The 22,249-nt window shown below is 39.7% G+C and overlaps 1 protein-coding gene across 1 annotated transcript in view; it reads left to right on the forward strand.

Annotated features, from left to right (window-relative positions):
• Nucleotides 1-22,249, forward strand: part of PPEF1 (protein phosphatase with EF-hand domain 1) — a gene marked incomplete at both ends in the record, with an annotated part of 123,834 nt that overhangs the window by 28,821 nt on the left and 72,764 nt on the right. Inside the window, 2 exons of the mRNA XM_082864221.1 lie at nucleotides 9,371-9,498; nucleotides 18,264-18,324. Coding sequence (XP_082720347.1) covers nucleotides 9,371-9,498; nucleotides 18,264-18,324 — 189 coding nt within the window. The remainder of the gene's footprint in view (nucleotides 1-9,370; nucleotides 9,499-18,263; nucleotides 18,325-22,249) is intronic.

Consider the following 22,249-nt stretch of genomic DNA (forward strand, 5'->3'; position numbering starts at 1 on the left):
TTTCTGTGAATGTGTTTTTTGTTTCACAGGCTGTCATCTTGTCTGTCTTTCTGTGAATGTGGTTTTTGTTCCACAGGCTGCAGGATTGTAGTTCTTCTTGCTTCTGCTGTCTGCCCTCTGGTGGATGAGGCTATCTAAGAGGCTTGTGGAAGTTGTCTGATGGGAGGGACTGGTGGTGGGTAGAGCTCTCATCTGCACTTCTTAAATGATCTTTTCTAATTGTAATGTTCCTCTTAATGGCCGTTGTAGTTTCCCTGAGGGCCAGTAGCAGTTTGGTAAGATCCTTAGAGCAAATGAATTTCAATCCACATTTCTGTCCAGCCATATTTAGGTGCAAATGGAGTACAACCCACTTTTCTATTGGCCATATTTTGGGGCCCCTAACCTGATGGTTATCAAGCTAAGTTCCCAGGATACAAAGCAATGATCTTGTCTAATTCTAGACTGTTTTTAGTAAGATTTTGTCATTTTTGTAGGTATTTATAACTTCCTCGATCACAGTTTCTTGTTCTTAATTTTTAAAATATTTTTAATTAATTAATTTATTTATTTTTGGCTGCGTTGGGTCTTCGTTGCTGCACATGGGATTTCTCTAGTTGTGGCATGTGGGGACTACTCTTTGTTGCAGTGTGTGGGCTTCTCATTGAGGTGGCTTCCCTTGTTGCGGAGCAGGGGCTCTAGGTGTGTGGGCTTCAGCAGCTGTGGCACGTGGGCTCAGTAATTGTGGCTCATGGGCTCTACAGTGCAGGCTCAGTAGCTGTGGTGCATGGGCTTAGTTGCTCCAAGGCATGTGGGATCTTCCTGGACCAGGGCTTGAACCCATGTCCCTTGCATTGGCAGGCGGATTCTTAACCACTGTGCCACCAGGGAAGCCCTGGATCACAGTTTTTAGACATAAAATAAGCATATGTGTCAGAATGTGGCACACTTAACTCCTTAGAACTTAATGATTCCAGTTATAATTATTATTATTAATTTATTTTTAGCTAAACCTTTGAGTCTCTCAGAGCCAAACTAATAGCTAAGACAGATATGCTGCTGGGTTGAAGATTGTGTGGTGTTTTACAGTGTACCTTGTTGCACAGAAATTTTCTTGAGGTTGGTCGGCAACCTAGTGTCAATCTGACCCATTCAGTGGCCACCTTATCCTAACACAGGAGTCTTTTAGAGTTAGGTGGCAAGCGCTCTAACAGCTTTCAAAGTGCTAGACTTGTGTCCATCAATTTTTGCAGCTTTTTTTTGGCTTCTAAGATTCCCATTACCAGTAGCCTTTATCTACACAAAACAAGACAAACATGTACTTCAACACACCAGCGGTAACCAAGAGATGTTACTGTGGACTGGCTAGGAGAAGGCACTGTGTGCACCACCAGCAATTCCCAAAATGGAACTGGGGAAAGGAGTGAACCAGCAGACCCCCAAAATGAAGACTGTGGACTGCACTGGGTTTCCCAAAAGGGGTAATGTGTACTGGAAAGCCAGTTAGATCAGGAGCTTCCTGCAAAGAGAGCAGAACTCAGAATTGAGAGGAAATTACCCACAGCCCTCAGAAATGGTGAGAAAGAGAAATCAGAAGTGTTCACGGGTACCACACCTTTGTTTCTCATTTTAGCTGAAGACATCAGAAGTCTCCTTCAGTCCTCCTGGTGCTGCCACCAAATCTGTTAAAAAAACAAAATTCAACGGAGTAAGTTTGAAGATCTAATTGGCTTTATTCAGTGATTCATGAATGGGGCAGCATCCCATCCAGAAAACAGAAAGGAACTTCAAAAAGCTGCAGGAAAGGAGAGGTTTTTAAAGGCAGAAAGGGGTAAGATAGGGAAGTCATAAACGGAAAGAAAGGAATATTTCAGGCAACGTCACCTTCCTTTGTGGGAAGACAAGGGTCTTTCAGGTTGATTACCTCACTAGTGCTGGCCAGGAAATTCTAGACTGGTTAAGATTACATTCCTAGGAGAGGCTGGAAAATACAATTAGGTTATGTATTAAGTCTCGGTTTACTGACATGGAGCTTAGCACAAGTGACTCCATTTTGGGCCTGTTGTCTCTTTTCTAACAAAACAAAATATTTCTTTAATTCTTGGAATAACATCTAGTTAACCTAGCTGTTTAAAAAATCTAATAATCAAACCATTCATAACTGCCCGAGGGATCCCCTCCCTTCACCCCCAGCCTCCTCCTTCCTAGTGTTAACTCCTTTACAATGCTGCATATTTAAATTTGGGACTTTCATGGAAAAACTATGAACACCACCGTTTCCTTTATCTTTGTTGTTCTCTAAAGAATTTTCTGAAAGAAAATTTAGAGGAGCCCTTGCCATCCTTCTTGTTATTGTGTTGGAGGATTCTTGGTTATAATTGCCATCAGTCTTTACTGGCACTGTGTAGTCTAGCAGAAATCCCTGTGAGCTGGGACCTCCTTCATTTTCCTCTTCAGTGAAATGGGACATCAGATAAGATGTTCTTTAAAGTTCTTGTCACTCAAAGGACTATGACTGTTCTCTGTAGCTGCAGGTGCATGTGTAGGAGTGAGGGGCATTGCTCTTCCCCTTCTGCCTCCCCCCTCACTCCCTTAGCTGATACTTCATTAACATTTTAACAGGTTCTAGTGCCTTTCCTCTTTTTTCCTTTTTTTTTTTTTTTTTTTTTTTTTTGAGTAGGAGGTTTGACCATTCTGCTTTGTTTTTCCCCCAACATCTTATTTTTTTTTTAATTTTTTTTTTTTGCGGTACGTGGGCCTCTCACTGCTGTGGTCTCTCCCGTTGCGGAGCACAGGCTCCGGACGCGGAGGCTCAGCGGCCATGGCTCACGGGGCCCAGCCGCTCCGCGGCATGTGGGATCTTCCCGGACCGGGGCACGAACCCGTGTCCCCTGCATCGGCAGGCGGACTCTCAACCACTGCGCCACCAGGGAAGCCCCCCAACATCTTATTTTTAAAAATTGAAAACCTTCAGAGAAGATGAAAGAATAATACAATGAATACCCCATGCACTTTACCTAGATTCACGTTAACTTTACCATTCTCTCTCCCTCTCTTTCTCTCGCTCTCTCTTCCTTCTTTCTCTCCAGCTCCATTTCCCTCTCTATTTGAAAGTATTGGTAAGTTGCAGACGTTATATATTAACCTCTATATACTTTAGCATTAATGTCCTAAAAAGAGGGATATTCTCTTCCATAACTACAATCCTATATTACACTGAAAAAATTAAAATTAATCGAGTAATATTCTCTAACATATAGTTCATATTCAGAATTTCCCAGTTGTGCATAATTGCCCTTTGTAACTGTGTTTTCCTTCCCTTTGGAATAAGAGCTTTCCCTAGCCCTCTTGTCCCCTCCAGTCACTCTGCTCTTTCTCCTCCCTTTCAGAGAGCTTGCTCCTGAAGGGTGTGTTCACACTGCTGTCTCCTACCTTCTCATTTACCCCATCCTGTGGAATATGATTTAGACAAGTTCTTGAATGACCTTGAAATCCCATGGAGCATTTTCAGTACTTACTTTGCTTGACTTCCTGGCGGCACCTGGCACTCCTGTACACTCCCGTCTTAAAATACTCATGGCCCTTAGCTTCAGTGACAGCATCTTCTCGTGGTTTCCTTTTATGTCTCTGTTTTAACTGTTTATGAGGGCTCTATTTTCTCCCAACTTTAAAATACTGGGGTTCCTCTTGGCCCTCTTATTTTGTCGCTCTAATGCTCTCCTTGGGTGACTTTACTCCCATGGCTTTAATTATCATCAGTATGCCCAAACTGCCATATCTTTATTTTCAGCCCGCATCATATACTATAATCCCTAGTTTGTTGGCATCAACTGGGAATCATTTTAAACAAGTACTTTTCTTTGTAAAAGGAGACTGCTTTCTTCATCTGAAATTATGATCCCTCTCAATAACAATTTTCAGCTAATTACTCACTTTTTAATATGATAATGTGTTGGCCTTGAGGTTTATATAGGATTGATACTACAGACACATTTATTGCCTACATGAAACAGGCAAACAAAAAGCCAAGCATCCTTTCTGTTCTTTATACCAATTAAATTCATCTTCATCTTTTTCTCTATTTGCTTTGTGATTGATCCACCTCTGCTTTAGAAATGTCAGGTATTATGAGACTCTGACATGGACTATTTAGACATCTACTGTAGAATCGTGAGCCTTTAGAAGGTAGAAAGTACTGCTGAAAGGATATGAAGTCCCACCTCTTTATTTTTTTACCAGATTCCAGCCTTGACTAGATAATTTACAAAGAAGCCAGCCTTATAGTTGGATCCTGTTAATTATTAGAAAATCCTGTTACAGACAGGCGCATTGATTTAGTGTAAGAAAGAGCAGTACCTCAGCCCCAATTGCCAGTTTTAGGTATGCCTTGTTTTATTGCACTTTGCTATATTGTGCTTCACAGATACTGTATTTTTTACAAATTGAAGGTTTGTGGCAACCCTGTTGGCACCGTTTTTCCAACAGCATTTGCTCATTTTGTGTCTCTGTGTCACATTTTGGTAATTCTCACAGTATTTTCAACTTTTTCATTTTATTATATTTGTTATGATGATCTGTGATCAGCGATCTTTGATGTTACTATTGTGATTGTTTTGACATTTTTTTAGCAATGAAGTATTTTTTAATTAAGGTATGTACATTTTTTTAGACATAATGCTATTGCACACTTAGTAGGCTACAATATAGTATAAACATAGCTTTTATATGCACTGGGAAACAAAAAAATTCATGTGACTCTTTATTGCATTATTCATTTTGTTGTGGTGGTCTGAAACCTAACCTGAAATATCTCCAAGGTATGCCTGTATTTCCCGTAATCAGAACACTTTTCTATATGATCATGGCTTTATACTGCATTATCTTTTTAGCAGCTGCAAAAGACAAAAATTTAATGCTCATTATATTTGATCTTGGGTGAATGAGTGTGGCAGTATAACTCAGATTACTAATTAATAACAAGGGAGACATAAAACAGAATTGTAGTCAAGATATTTAATTTTTCTTTCTGAGTGAGGATTAAAGGTCGTTACTGAATTGTTGAATAGAACATACTTCCTACAAGAAAATATTTTAATGATTTAAAATGATAGTAAATCTTTTACATAGATAAATTTCTCATACAATAATAATTTTTAAAAATTTGTATTTTCACGATAATGATTGTTTTAGAACAGTCGTTCACCTGCTCCACTTCAGCTGCTCATTCCCATTTCCTGGCCCCTGTGGCCTCCTGGATCAGCTCCACCTCTGCGATCTTTATGATCATTATCCCATTCTCTGATCTCTCAATTTTCATTGAAACCTCTGGACTTTAGACCCTTCCCATGTGTCTCTGTATCCCCACCCCCTCTTGTCTTCACTTCCTTCCCCATCCGTTTCTCCCCATCTTCTATTGGCTATCACTTGTACCAGTTAACAGAATATACACAGTAATCATGTTTTAGGCCATTTAAAGGAGAAGTAATAGGTGAAATGTTTGTTCCTAGACCAATTGCTAGCAAACTTTGGCTACGGTTCCTTGATGGGAAAGCCAAGGATATTAATGAATTGACTTGGATTTTTTCTACAAGGATAATTCAGATTTTTTTTTTTTGAGTAGCCTTTAGAATTTGTCTTTTGTATCTAGAAGCTTCTGATTTGAGTGTTCATATTTACACATCCTATTTTGTCCTTTAATGGTTATTTTCAGCTTTGCTACAGGCTAGGTAGGCTGCAGCTGGGGCATTAAAAAAATAGAGGGATGAATTAGAGTATTTTATAATTGGAAAGAATCTTAGAGGTCACATAATCCCAAGTTATCATTGTTCATATGAGAAACCGAGGACCAGAGAGGTTAAGCAATTTGCCTGAGGTTACACAGTTGGCACCTGGTTGAATTAGGACCAAAATGGAAGTCTCCAGATTACAAATTCAGAACTTATTTTTATTATCCCATGTGGATGGGTTGGTGGGTGGGCGAGTATGTGGGTAAATAAAAAGTCAAAGTAATGACCTCTATTTCTTGCCCTTCTCTGACTGGAAGGCCATATGTTTCCAAGAATGATAAAACTATGATCTGTCATTTGGGAAAGTGATAGTTTTGTTTAAAATATCTGTCATTGTTTTGGAGGCTGGACCTCATGCTTTCCTCTCGTTTCCCTCTTGTTTGAGAAAAATACTTTCCAGGGGCAAGGCTCCTATGTTGTACCCTTGCTCTGCAGGGATGTCAGAGTTTCTGGAGGAGCGAGCCTCAGAGGGTCCCTGCCTTGCTGCTCAAGAAGCAGGCTTTGTGACCATCTCATGTCTGCTGGGCATGTGCTTTGAGCTGTTTTTCCAGTGAAGTTGAAAATCTCGCTGGGACAGAAACATACTCTAGCAGATGGCAGATATCTGTAAACAAAAGCAACAGTGAAAACTGTGGTCCCAGAGTTGGGGCATACCCTATTCTCATCGTGCTTTGAACAGCTGAGGTAATAGATGCTTTTCCTCCTTGTTTAAAGCCTTTTGCCACTAGATGGTTCATTCTCTTTCCAGTTCATTTGAATTCATTTTAATCAGTTCTATCACACTTGTGTCGCTCTTCCTGCTTGGATATCAGGCCCCTTAAAGTTACATTAAATATTCACTCATCCTGTTGCCTCCTCAGGAGGCCTCTGATAGCAGAATTTCAAAAGCAGAGTCTTTAAATGCCTTACCGTTTTGAATATAAAACTTCTTATTTAAAGGACTGTCAAATAAACTCCTATTTAAAAAACAAAACCAAACATAAGATTCAGCAATTAGCATGAAGAGAAACGCAAGACAGGAAGTTTTAACTAAACAGTAATTTCACTCATTCATTCATTCAACAAATATTTATCAAGCATCTACTATGTTCCAGGGACTGTTCCAGACTCAGGGTACACAGCAGCTAACCCAATGGATCAAAATCCCAGCCTTTATGGAGATTACATTCTAGTGAAAGGAGACAGACAGTAACAAATGAGTAAAATATATGCTATATCAGATGGTGACAAGTGCTGTGGAGGGAAAGAAGGAGATAGGCAATGGGGGATGGGTGCCATTTTACAAGGGGTGTTCAGGAAAGGCCTCACGGAGAAGGCAACATTTGAGCCAAGACTGTGGACTCTAAGGAAGTGAGCTCTGTGCGTCCTGGTTGGCATGGCTCTTCTGCTCCTGGCTCTTGGGTTCTGAGGTGGTAACCTGTTTGTTCACACTAGTTTGTGAATTTTTTAATGAAATATTATATATAATTAGGAAGTCTTTGAGGGTACTAGAAGTTGCTAGCCTCTCTGAACCTGAAGTTTCCTTATGTGTAACATGGAGATGATAATACTTGTGGGGACTAAATGTCTTGTAGTAGACCATTAACGTATGGTAGCTACTTTGTTTTACTGTTAATTATAGAAATAACACTAAGCTTGATTTTTTTTTTGGTGTTGCTAATACTAAATAGAAGAGACTTTAGTGATCATTTATTCCACTACGTCATTGTGCGGACGTAGAAAGTGAGGCACAGAAAAAGATCAATAGCTCTATGGAGGTTAAGAGGTTGAGAGGTGGGTGCAATTCCTTGCTGTCCATTTCAACTTACTGGCTAAGTGCACTTAAGTAAGTTAGTCTCTCCCAGCTTCACAGTATGGCGAGGACTGACTGCAGAGATGAGTCCACTGCCTGGCCCTCAGTAAGTGTTCAGCCCTGGAACAGTTCCGTTGTGCTTGGTGAACAGAGCCCCTGAGCTGAGGCTTGGTTGGTCATGACAGTGACTGTCCCACAGAACAGACCTTTCAGGTGAAGCTGGGCTCTGCATGATGATATGGTGAGAACACTTGAGATTTCAGACATGGAATTATTCACTTAGTGATATTGAACGTCACTTGATTTCTTCTCCCTGTGGTTTTTCCCTATAAAGATAACGGTACTTGACCTTACGCCTATTTCCTGGGGTTTTCTGAGAGCTGAATAATGAAACAAGAGTCTCTGGAACCCAACAGCCTTGGAGAAGCTCATAAACACACACCCTCAGATGGATAGTGTGTACTCGTTATACCACAGCAGTACTAAGCCGAGAGGCTGGATTGCTGCTTCAGAACTCAAATTGTTCTTGTTAGAGCTAACTCTTGATTCTTATGGGCTAACTGGGAAAAATTATAGCATGAATAAAAGGAGCCAGCTGGTGTTGATTACTCGTCACTGTAAAAGTTGAGAAAGGCATAAGAGACTATATTTTAAATCTCATTCTCTCTCACCTGATTTCTTTCTTCAAAACTATGAAGCTATAGGATGGTTCAAAGGCTCCCAGCCCCAGAAGAGAGTCAGTGTGCCTGAATAATCCACAAACAACACAATACTTGTCACTATAGTTGCCATTTATTTAGTAAATGCTTTACACTGGGCACTGGCCTAAACTCTTCACCTGTAGTATCTCATTTCATCCTCATAGTAACTCTGTGAAGGAGGGAGGTGTGTTCATTTATCCATCTGTCTTTTATCAGTTGAATCGCAGGTGGAGAAGGTGGAGTGAATCATACTTCTCAGTATGTTGTACATTGTCATCATTGGTCTGCGCAAGGCCCTTTCTTATGGTAGTTAGTTCATTAGTTTATTCCCTTTTAACCATATACTCTATGCTCATTCATTCACCCACTTCCCACAAATAACCAATCTCTTATTTTTAGTATCTTTTCCTTTCTGTATATTCTTACGAAACGTATATTGCGATTTCGTGTGCGTGTATTTTAAATTTATATAAAATGGTATCATGTTATATTCCATTCTGTCTCTAACTTTTTGATAACTGTTCTAACTGAAGCACTATTTTGAAGACCCATCCACGTCGCTATATATCGCTTCCAGTTGTGGCATAATATTCCATGGTGTACACTCACCACAGTCACATCTTCTCCTTCCTAGCAGTGGAAAGCCAGGTTGCATTGGTGTCAAACTCCCTACGGCTGCCAACAAAGAAGCATTGTATCCCCGTATGTCTCCTTTATGGACTGTGTGAGAATTGCTTCGGGGTATATAATGAAGAATGGAATTGCTACTTCATAGGGTGTACATAGACTTCAAATAGTGCCAGACGAGGAAACTGAAGCTTTGAGAGTTCTAATAACTTTCCCAAAATCACATAGACGGTAGTCAGCAGAGTTGGGATTCAAATTCAGGCTCCAAAAATGCTACTCTTGATGGCTGGGTCATCATTATTCCTGAGTATTTGAGACTTGAGGACATTGTACAAAAACATAAAGGAACATCTCGTTGTCTGTAGTTTTTATGTTCTTAGAACCTAGGAATCCAGGTGGACTGATTTTTTCTGAAGCACTTACCTTCCCCCCATGGCTCCACAGTAACTGTTTTTCTTTCCCTTTCGTATCCTGTGGGTCTGCAGCGCTAAAAGCCGCATTGGTCATCCAGAACTGGTACCGAGGTCATAGTGCTCAGCTGAAGACCAGACAACGCTATGCCCTCACCATCTTCCAGTCCATCGAATATGCTGATGAACAAGGCCAATTGGAGGTCTGTTTTGCAAGCTTGTCTCTTATTTTGGTAAAATGCTTCCCTTTACCCCTTTTATTGAAAGAATGAAAGTTTGAGTGCATTTTAAGCTGAAGAACCTTGGTGAAAGACTTTTATAGAAGATATAGTGACATTGTTTTGGAACTAGCTACTGAGAGAGTATGATTTGGGAAGAGGATGGTGTTTTTCAGTTTTGAAGTTCATATTTTTAAGAGGGCTGCCAGATGTCTAGTTAACTAGTAAAAAATGGTCTTATTCTGTTTTTCTGGTATGTGCCCTAATAGTAAAGTTGTTACTTTATGAAGTAAAAAAATTACTTTAAGGAGTTAAATAAATAGAAGAATTTCCTGGGAGCAGGGAGCAAACATATGAAAATTCTAGAAGAAAATATAAATGGGTGAGGAAGGACTTTGTCAAGCTTGCAAAAGCGGTATGTAAATCTTGCTTTAATGCTTTTTAATAGAAAAAAAGTACTTTTAACAATAAAAAGATCTTGGAAAGATCTGGTGTAACGTATTTGTCAATGAAAAAATCAACTTGTAGAACAATATGAAGTTTTATCCCATATATGCGAAAGAAAATGAAGCATACTGTAAAAGTCTGGAAAAAGATATACAGAAAGTATTTACTCTGGTTATTTCTGGGGAGAAGCATGGTTGGTGGGTGGAAGTGGGTAGAAGGGGACTTCGCATTTTCATTCTGTATCATTTGTAGTTTTCAACAATCATATATTTATAAATTTAGCACATAATAAACATAATTAAAAATAATAAATAAAATAATAAATATTTAAAATAATTAAAATTTCAAAAAGAATTAAAGAAATTGCTGAATTTATTCTTGGTAGCTATAAAACTTATATAGTGTGATTCAGTCAGGTATTCCTTTAGCAGTTCACAGCATTGACTGTCCTTTTAAGTACTGTAGAATATAGTGATGGAGACAAAGGGAGGGTGAGCTCTCAAATTGATATGCTTTGTACACAGACATTCCAGTATTAGTACATTCTTTAAATATTGAGTCTTTTTTAATAACAAATTTATTGGGATACAATTCACCCATTTAAAGTAGAAAATTCGAGCCTGAACCAAGATAGTGGAGTAGAAGGACATGCTCTCACTCCCTCTTGTGAGAACACCAGAATCACAAGTAGCTGCTGGACAATCATTGACAGGAAGACACTGGAACTCACCGAAAAAGCTACCCCACATCCAAAGACAAAGGAGAAGCCACAATGAGACGGTAGGAGGGGCGCAATCACAGCGAAATGTAATCCCATAACTGCTGGGTGGGTGACTCACAGACTGGAGAACACTTACACCACAGAGGTCCACCAATTGGGGTGAAGGTTCTGAGCCCCACGTCAGGCTTCCCAACCTGGGGGTCCGGCAACAGGAGGAGGAATTCCTAGAGAATCAGACTTTGAAGGCTCGTGGGATTTGACTGCAGGACTTCGACAGGACTGGGGGAAACAGAGACTCCACTCTTGGAGGGCACACAGGAAGTAGTGTGTGCAGTGGGACCCAAGGGAAGGAGCAGTGACCACATAGGAGCCTGAACCAGACATACCTGCTAGTGTTGGAGGGTCTCCTGCAGAGGCGGGGGGTGGCTGTGGCTCACTGTGGCGACAAGGACACTGGCAGCAGAAGTCCTGGGAAGTACTCCTTGGCATGAGCCCTCCCAGAGTCCGCCATTAGCCCCACCAAAGAGCCCGGGTAGGCTCCAGTGTTGGGTCGCCGTAGGCCAAACAACCAACAGGGAGGGAACTCAGCCCCACCCATCAGCAGTCAAGCGGATTAAAGTTTTACTGAGCTCTACCCACCAGAGCAACAGTCAGCTCTACCCACCACCAGTCCCTCCCATCAGGAAGCTTGCACAAGCCTCTTAGATAGCCTCACCCACCAGAGGGCAGACAGCAGAAGCAAGAAGAACTACAGTCCTGCAGTTCCTTTCACAGAAAGACAAGATGAAAAGATAGAGGGCTAAGTACCAGATGAAGGAACAAGATAAAACCCCAGAAAAACAACTAAATGAAGTGGAGATAGGCAACCTTCCAGAAAAAGAATTCAGAATAATGATAGTGAAGATGACCCAGGACCTTGGAAAAAGAATGGAGGCAAAGATTGAGAAGATGTAAGAAATGTTTAACCAAGACCTAGAAGAATTAAAGAACAAACAAACGGAGATGAACAATACAATAACTGAAATGAAAACTACACTAGAAGGAATCAATACCAGAATAACTGAGGCAGAAGAACGGATAAGTGACCTGGAAGACAGAATGGTGGATTTCACTGCTGCAGAACAGAATAAAGAAAAAAGAATGAAAAGAAATGAAGACTGCCTAAGAGACCTCTGGGACAACATTAAAGGCAACAACATTCACATTATAGGGGTCCCAGAAGGCGAAGAGAGAGATAAAGGACCAGAGAAAATATTTGAAGAGATTATAGTCGAAAACTTCCCTAACATGGGAGAAGAAATAGCCACCCAAGTCCAGGAAGTGCAGAGAGTCCCATACAGGATAAACCCAAGGAGAAACACGCCGAGACACATAGTAATCAAATTGGCAAAAATTAAAGACAAAGAAAAATTATTGAAAGCAGCAAGGGAAAAACAACAAATAACATACAAGGGAACTCCCATAAGGTTAACAGCTGATCTCTCAGCAGAAACTCTACAAGCCAGAAGGGAGTGGCATGATATACTTAACATGATGAAAGGGAAGAACCTACAACCAAGATTACTCTACCCAGCAAGGATCTCATTCAGATTTGATGGAGAAATCAATAGCTTTACAGACAAGCAAAAGCAAGGAGAATTCAGCACCACCAAACCAGCTCTACAACAAATGCTAAAGGAACTTCTCTAAGTGGGAAACACAAGAGAAGAAAAGGACCTACAAAAACAAACCCCAAACAATTAAGAAAATGGTCATAGGAACATACATATCCATAATTACCTTAAACGTGAATGGATTAAACGCTCCAACCAAAAGACACAGGCTTGCTGAATGGATACAAAAACAAGACCCATATATATGCTGTCTATAAGAGACCCACTTCAGACTTAGGGACACATACAGACTGAAAGTGAGAGGATGGAAAAAGATATTCCATGCAAATGGAAATCAAAAGAAAGCTGGAGTAGCAATACTCATATCAGATAAAATAGACTTTAAAATAAAGAATGTTGCAAGAGACAAGGAAGGACACTATGTAATGATCAAAGGGATCAATCCAAGAAGAAGATATAACAATTATAAATATATATGTGCCCAACATAGGAGCACCTCAATACATAAGGCAACTGGTAACAGCTCTAAAAGAGGAAATGGACAGTAACACAATAATAGTAGGGGACTTTTAATACCTCACTTACACCAATGGACAGATCATCCAAAATGGAAATAAATAAGAAAACAGAAGCTTTAAATGAAACAATAGACCAGATAGATTTAATTGATATTTATAGGACATTCCATCTAAAAACAGGGGATTACATGTTCTTCTCAAGTGTGCACGGAACATTCCCCAGGATAGATCACATCTTGGGTCACAAATCAAGCCTCAGTAAATTTAAGAAAATTCAAATCATACCAAGAATCTTTTCTGACCACAACGCTATGAGATTAGAAATGAATTACAAGGGAAAAACGTAAAAAACACAAACACGTGGAGACTAAACACTACATTACTAAATAACCAAGAGATCACTGAAGAAATCAAAGAGGAAATCAAAAAATACCTAGAGACAAATGACAATGAAAACACAACAATCCAAAACCTGTGGGATGCAGCAAAAGCAGTTCTAAGCGGGATGTTTATAGCTATACAAGCCTACCTCAAGAAACAAGAAAAATCTCAAATAAACAATCTAACCTTACACCTAAAGGAACTAGAGAAAGAAGAACAAACAAAATCAAAGTTAGCAGAAGGAAAGAAATCATAAAGATCAGACCAGAAATAAATGAAATAGAAACAAAGAAAACAGTAGCAAGCATCAATAAAACTAAAATCTGGTTCTTTGAGAAGATAAGCAAAATTGGTAAACTATTAGCAAGATTCATCAAGAAAAAGAGGGAGAGGACTCAAATCAATAAAATTAGAAATGAAAAAGGAGAAGTTACAACAGACACCACAGAAATACAAAGCATCCTAAGAGACTACTACCAGCAACTCTATGCCAAAAAAATGGACAACCTGGAAGAAACGGACAAATTCTTAGAAAGGTATAACCTTCCAAGACTGAACCAGGAAGAAATAGAAAACATAAACAGACCAATCACAAGTAATGAAATTGAAACTGTGATTAAAAATCTTCCAACGGGGCTTCCCTGGTGGTGCAGTGGTTGAGAGTCCGCCTGCCGATGCAGGGGATACGGGTTCGTGCTCTTGTCCGGGAGGATCCCACATGCCGCGGAGCGGCTCGGCCCATGAGCCATGGCTGCTGAGCCTGCGCGTCCCAAGCCTGTGCTCCGCAATGGGAGAGGCCAGAACAGTGAGAGGCCCGCGTACTGCCAAAAAAAAAAAAAAAAATCTTCCAACAAACAAAAGTCCAGGACCAGATGGCTTCACAGGTGAATTCTATCAAACATTTAGAGAAGATGTAACACCATCCTTCTCAAACTCTTCCAAAAAATTTCAGGGGAAGGAACACTTCCAAACTCATTCTATGAGGCCACCCTCACCCTGATACCAAAACCAGACAAAGAGACTACAACAAAAGAAAATTACTGACCAATATCACTGATGAATATAGATGTAAAAATCCTCAACAAAATACTGGCAAACAGAATCCAACAACACATTAAAAGGATCATTTACCATGATCAAGTGGAATTTATCCCAGGGATGCAAGGATTCTTCAATATATGCAAATCAATGAATGTGATACACCCTATTAACAAATAGAAGAATAAAAACCATATGACCGTCTCAATACATGCAGAAAAAGCTTTTGACAAAATGCAACACTCATTTATGACAAAAACTCTCCAGAAAGTGGGCATAGAGGGAACTTACCTCAACATAATAAAGGGCATATATGACAAACCCACAGGAAACATCATTCTCAATGGTGAAAAACTGAAAGCATCTCCTCTAAGATCAGGAACAAGACAAGAATGTCCACTCTCACCACTATTATTCCACATAGTTTTGGAAGTCCTAGCCACAGCAATCAGAGAAGAAGAAGAAATAAAAGGAATACAAATTGGAAAAGAAGAAGTAAAACTGTCACTGCAGATGACATGATACTATACATAGAGAATCCTAAAGATGCCACCAGAAAACTACTAGAGCTAATCAATGCATTTGGTAAAGTTGCAGGATACAAAATTAATGCACAGAAATCTCTTGCATTCCTATACACTAATGATGAAAAATCTGAAAGGGAAATTAAGGAAACACTCCCATTTACCACTGCAACAAAAAGAATAAAATGCCTAGGAATAAACTTTCCTAGGGAGACAAAAGACCTGTATGCAGAAAACTATAAGACACTGATAAAAGAAATTAAAGATGATACCAACAGATGGAGAGATATACCATGTTCTTGGATTAGAAGAATCAATATTGTGGAAATGACTATACTACCCAAAGCTACCTAGCGATTCAATGCAATCCCTATCAAATTACCAATGGCATTTTTTACGGAACTAGAACAAAAAATCTTAAAATTTGTATGGAGACACAAAAGGCCCCAAATAGCCAAAGCAGTCTTGAGGGAGAAAAATGGAGCTGGAGGAATCAGACTCCCTGACTTCAGACTATACTATAAAGCTACAGTAATGAAGACAATATGGTACTGGCACAAAAACAGAAACATAGATCAATGGAAGAAGATAGAAGGCCCAGAGGTAAACCCACGCATCTATGGTCAACTAATCTATGACAAAGGAGACAAGGATATACAATGGAGAAAAGACAGTCTCTTCAATAAGTGGTGCTGGGAAAACTGGACAGCTATATGTAAAAGGATGAAATTAGAGCACTCCCTAACACTATACACACAAAAAAAACTCAAAATGGATTTGAGACCTAAATGTAAGACCGGACACTATAAAACTCTTCGAGGAAAACATAGGAAGAACACTGTTTGACATAAATCACAGCAAGATCTTTTTTGATCCACCTCCTAGAGTAATGGAAATAAAAACAAAAATAAACAAATGGGACCTAATGAAACTTAAAAGCTTTTGCACAGCAAAGGAAACCATAAACAAGACAAAAAGACAACCCTCAGAATGGGAGAAAATATTTGCAAATGAATCAGTGGCCAAAGGATTAATCTCCAAAATATATAAACAGCTCATGCAGCTCAAAATTAAAGAAACAAACAACACAATCCGAAAATGGGCAGAAGACCTAAATAGACATTTCTCCAAAGAAGACATACAGATGGCCAAGAAGCACATGAAAAGCTGCTCAACCTCACTAATTATTAGAGAAATGCATATCGAAACTACAATGAGGTATCACCTCACACCAGTTAGAATGGGCATCATCAGAAAATCTACAAACAACAAATGCTGGAGAGGGTGTGGAGAAAAGGGAACTGTCTTGCGCTGTTGGTGGCATTGTCAACCTATGTAGCCCCTATGGAGAACAGTATGGAAGTTCCTTAAAAAAGTAAAAATAGAATTACCATATGATCCAGCAATCCCACTACTGGGCATATACCCAGAGAAAACCATAATTCGAAAAGACACATGCACCCCAGTGTTCATTGCAGCACTATTTACAATAGCCAGGTCACGGAAGCAACCTAAATGCCCATCGACAGACAAATGGATAAAGAAGTAGTGGTACATATATACAATGGAATATTACTCAGCCATAAAAAGGAACGAAATTGGGTCGTTTGTTGAGACGTGGATAGATCTAGAGACTGTCATACAGAGTGAAGTAAGTCAGAAAGAGAAAAACAAATATCGTATATTAACGCATATATGTGGAACCTAGAAAAATGGTACAGATGAACCATTTTGCAGGGCAGAAATTGAGATTCAGATGTAGAGAACAAACGTATGGACACCAAGGGGGGAAGGCCTCGGGGTGGTGGTAGTATGAAGTGGGCGATTGGGATTGACATGGATACACTGATGTTTATAAAATTGATGACTAATAAGAACCTGCTGTATAAAAAATAAAATAAAATTCAAAAAAGAATAATGAAGTAGAAAATTCAGTGGCCTTTTGTTTATTCACAAAGTTGTGCAATCATCACCACAATATATTTTAGAACATTTTCATCACCCCCCAACCAAAGAAGGAAAAAAATCACCTCTATACTGATTAGCACTCACTCCCCATTCCCACCCTCTGCCCAGCCCCTGGCAACTACTAATCTGCTTTTGTCTTTATGGATTTGACTGTTCTGGCCATTTCAAATAAACGGAATCACACAATATGCGATCCTTTGTGACTGGCTTCTTTCATTTAGCATATTGTCTTCAAGGTTCATCCATGTTGTAGCATGTGTCAATAGTTCATTCCTCTTTATTTTTGAATATTATTCCCTTGTATAGATATAGCACATTTTGTTTATCCTTTCCTCAGTGGATAACTCATTTGGGTTGCTTCCACTTTTTTGGCTGTTATGAATAATGCTGCTATGAATAATTGTGTGCAAGTTTTTCTGTGAACATATTTGTTCAGTTCTCTTGGGTATATACCTAGGAGTGGAATTGCTGGGTCATCGAGTAAGTCTGTGTTTAACTTTTTGAGTAATTGCTAAACTGTTTTCCAAAGCAGCTGTACCATTTTGCATTCCCACCAGCAGTGTATGATGGCTTTAATTTTGCCACATCTTTGCCAACATTTGTTATTATTTGTCTTTTTTGATGATAGTCATCCTAGTGTGTGTGAAGTGGTATCTCATTGTGATTTCTGTTGACTCTTAGTTGACAAATCCATCAACAGCGTTAAAATCATAGATTTTGATATATTTGTATGGAAGGTCTTCCTTCCCTCAACTGCCAGATCTACTCCCAGATTGATAAGGTTCCTTAGTGTTCACTCTTCACGGGAGACAGGGCTTGGAAGTTATTTGTCCTGTATACATGCAGGTCTTTGCAGATAATTGGTGGGCATAGAGGCAGTATCTAGGTGATGGTTGGAATACTGGTAGATTTCCATCTTTCCCTTCCTCCCTCCCTTCCTTCCTTCATTTACCAAATATATTTGGCATTTAAGAATATCCCTTATTCTCACCACCGAAAGAAATAGAAGAGATCATAATGAAAAAAATCTAGCAGCTGTCTTAAGTGGGTTTCCTAGAAGCAGAGTCTGAGATAGGGGCTTCTGGTACAAGTGACTTCCTGAGAGAGTATTCTCAGGAAACACCTATAAGGGAGTGAGGAAAGCAAGATAGGACAGGGAAGAAGCTAGGCAAAAATATGTTTTCTGGAGAAGTCTGATCCCACTGGGAGCTCTGAAGTGTGAAATGCGTCAGTTTGTCCCACCCAGTGGCAAGAGAGGTGGGTGTCTGGGCTGTGATACTCTTGCTTCAGTTAGTCTTTTTCTATGGGCATCCCCCCAGGAGGGAGGGGTATCTGATATCCTAAGCGACTCTGGGGGAGCTGCTGCCCATCTGCCAAGGGCAATCCTGGGGAGGAGGCGGGCAGGTAGAAGCGATACCCATTACCATCTATGGCAGCTGGGAGATGAGAACCTTCAGAGGAGTAAAGGGGACTTGCGTGGAATACCAACAGTACCTGTTTGGGATTCATTAATTGATCAATGTATTTTTATTTTGTCCAGCTATCGAACTTCTTCTCCTTCATGTTGGAAAACTATACACGTCTACTTGAGGAAGATCCAGGTAAGTAAAAAGTTTAGTCTTTTGAAAAGGAGTCATTAAATATTGAATTGTCTCATCAAGGAATGTAAACTGAAGATGAGAGAACACTAAGAAATTAAAAAGATGCCCATCTGTCTTGTCTGTGTGACACCAAGCAACTGGTGAAAACAGTTTAACTGGCTTTTTCCATCCTTGATTGCTGTTAACTAATTGACCATTTAATTTTTTCATTTTCAAAAAACTGAATTAGGGCTGCCATGGTGGCGCAGTGGTTGAGAGTCCGCCTGCTGATGCAGGGGACACAGGTTCGCGCCCCGGTCTGGGAGGATCCCACGTGCCGCAGAGCGGCTGGGCCTGTGAGCCATGGCCGCTGAGTCTGCGCGTCTGGAGCCTGTGCTCCGCAACGGGAGAGGCCACAACAGTGAGAGGCCCACGTACCGCAAAAAATAAATAAATAAATAAATAAACTGAATTAGATTTCATTTTACATTAGTATGTTGAATACCTTCTCTGAACCACAACCTACTAATGTACAATAGTAGCTTAGTAAAGAGGATCTTATTTTTAATCTACAGAACTTTTGTGCTGAGAGATCAAAATATCTTGACTATTTCATGAAACAGATCTGGGTGGGGGATTAAACACAGTTGGCACCATCATGTCTCTGTTTTCTCCATAGCTAGCTAGCTGTCTGTCAGGCTGTGTATTTATCTATCATTTATTTAGTCATTCTGAAATGACTGAATAAATCATTTCAGATACAGACAATATAGGTGTGATTCAAAATGATTTTAAAATGATAGTTATTGAGGAACTTCCCTGGCGGTCCAGTGGTTAGGACTCAGTGCTTCCACTGCAGGGGGCATGGCTTCAGTCCCTGGTCAGGGAACTAAGATCTCACATGCCACTTGGCACAGCCCAAAAAAAAAAAATTATAGTTATTCACAAGTCATGTATTTCTCTGCAAATTAAGATCTGCCTGTTGTTATCTTCAAGGTAGGCACTTGACTTAGAAGCTCATTTTTCTTTAATTTGGGCCAACTATTTTTGCTCTAGTTAAAAATGTGTATGGCATCTAAAGCATCTTTTAATCTAGTGAGCATCCTTCAAAGTGGTGAAAGAAGGGTGTTTTAATGGTATGCTCTGAGCTAAGTACATATGTGTGAAACTAATTAAAGCATTTAATGATCTGTAGAAGGTTTCTGAAAGGTGGAATAGCCAAACCTGAGGAGTGGGGAGTGGGTGGGAAGTAGGTATTTTGCCATTTTTTTTCTTTTAGCTAATTACAATTTGAAGACAGTTGTTTGTGCTTCATGTTCTTTGGCAAAAATATTTCTGAGAGGAAATATAATAATAATGAAATGAAACAGCCCTCTTTCTGCTAATGACCTAATATTTTAATCTGAGCTATGCATCAGAATCACTTATGGATATTCATAGCCACAGATGGCTGGGTTCCAGTGCAAAGGTATTTACTTAGGCTCTATATTTTTAAAAATCTGCTTAAAAAAATTATACAAGTGATTTAAAAATATTTTAAAATTTTTATCAGAGAAGGAGACAGTGGTTTAAAATTCTTATGTAAACTTTTCTGGAAGAAAAGTATACAAATTATAGGAAAGTACACAAATGATAAGTATATGACTTAATAAATTTTCTCAGAGTAAACTCAGCCTTGTAACATGCACCCAGAACAAGAAATAAAACATTATCATAGCCACAGAAGCCCCCTCCTGTTCTCCGCCACTCACTACCCAATCCCTGCACCCTCCTCACTACTTTCCTGACTTCTACCTCCTAGTTTAGTTTTGCTTGTTTTTGAACTTCTCTGTATAAATGAAAACATACAGTTTTGCTTCTTTTACTCAACTTTATATTTGTGAGAGTCATCCATTTGGTCATTCTTATTGCTGAATAATATTTAATTTTATGAATATACCAAAGTTTATCCATTCTATTGTTATGGACATTTGAGTTGTTTTCAGTTTTGGTAATTTAAATGGTACTACTATGCACATTCTTGTACTTGTCCTTTTTAGTGAACATATATATTCTTTTCTTTTGCTATATGCTCATTTTCAGTTATCTATTGCTGTATAATAAACCACCCCAAAATTTAGTGCTTTAAAACAACAACCATTTTATTGCTTGTGATTCTGTGGGTCAGGCATTTGAAGGGCTCAGTGGGGATGGCTTGTCTTTGTTGTACGTGCTGTCAGTTGGGCTCACTCAACTTAGCTGGGCTGGAGAGGGAGGTCCAAATGGTTTTCTTACATGTTTGGGACTTTGGTGTGGGCTGTGAACTTGGGTACCTCAGTTCTCCTCATGCAGCCTCTCTGTCCAACAGGATATCCTGGACTTCTTTACATGGCAGCTAGATCCCAAGAGGGCAAAGGCAGAAGCCACAAGGCCTCTTTAGGCCTTTGCTCTGGAACTCACACAAAATCAGTTCTGCCATATCCTATTGGTCAAAGCAAGTCACAAGGCTAGGTGCAGATTCAAAGGGGTTAGGAAAGATCCATCTCTTGCAGGGAGCAGTAGCAGCAGCATTATCTTGTAAAGGGATATGAATACAAGGAGACATGATTCGTTGGGGACCATTATTATAAAGATGTACCACAACCCAGGAAAGGAAGTTTGGAGTTATAGGGCATGCATATGGTTAGCTTTATTAGGTACTGATAAACAGTTTTACAAAATTGTTGTACCAAGTTATACTGCCAACAGTGTATGAGAGTTCCAATTGTTCAGTATCTTTGCCAACACTTGAAATTATCAGTCCTTTTCATTTTATTCATTCTGGTGAGTATGTAGTGGTATCACATTTCTGCTTTAATTTGCATTCCCCTGGTGAGCAGAGAAGTTGCTCACCTGTTTGAATGTTCAGCAGTCACGTGGACATCCCATATGGCAAAGTGCCTGTTCAGGTCTTTTGCCCATTTTTCTATTGGGTATCTGCCTTTTTCTTACCAATTTCTAAGAGTTCTGTAGGTATTCTAAATATGAGAATGTGAATCTTTGTTAGATAAATTTATTGCAAATATCTGTTCCTAGTCTTTGGCTTTTATCTATCCCCCTAGTCTTTAATCTTTAAATGATGTCTTTTGGTGAGTAGACATTCTTTTTTTTTTTTTTTTTGTGGTACGCGGGCCTCTCACTGTTGTGGCCTCTCCAGTTGTGGAGCACAGGCTCCGGACGCGCAGGCCCAGCGGCCATGGCTCACGGGCCCAGCCGCTCCGCGGCATGTGGGATCTTCTCGGACTGGGGCATGAACCCGTGTCCCCTGCATTGGCAGGTGGACTCTCAACCACTGCGCCACCAGGGAAGCCCGTGAGTAGACATTCTTGATTTTAATGTAGTACAAGTTTTTTCTTTTACGGTTAGTGCTTTCTGTATCCTGCTTAAGAAACCCTTGCCTGATAAGAGTGTGCGCGCATGTGTGTGTGTCTATGTGTGCTCATTTGTGCAAAAATAAATACAGGAGAAACCTACAGGGTAAATCAGAAACTAATGGCATTATTTACCTACAGGAAATGGAGGGATGGGTGGGAGCAGGGCAGAAAGAATGGGGAGAATGGGGTTTGGGTAGGAGAAATAAGGGGAAAGTGACACATCTCTGAGAATACCTTTTTGTAGTTCTGACTCTTAGAACCATGATAATGTTTCACATCCCTAAAAAAAATAATAACAATTAATTAAAAATAGGAAGAGAGAGAGAATGTGATTCCCAAGTAGAATACACACTGTGACAAATGAACTTAATTGTATTACAAATGAATAACCATCACCCAAAGGAGGTGGGGAAGAAACAAAATAACCTAAGTGACCTTGGAAAATAGCATTCAACCATAATATGCCTTGATGAGGTTTCATTTTTATTTATCCTGTGTGGGGTTTGCTGAGCTTCTGTTATATCTAAGTTGATATTTTTGTCAGGTTTAGGAAA

Source organism: Leucopleurus acutus (genome assembly GCF_964270905.1).
Source record: "Leucopleurus acutus genome assembly, chromosome: X".
NCBI lineage: Eukaryota > Metazoa > Chordata > Mammalia > Artiodactyla > Delphinidae > Leucopleurus > Leucopleurus acutus.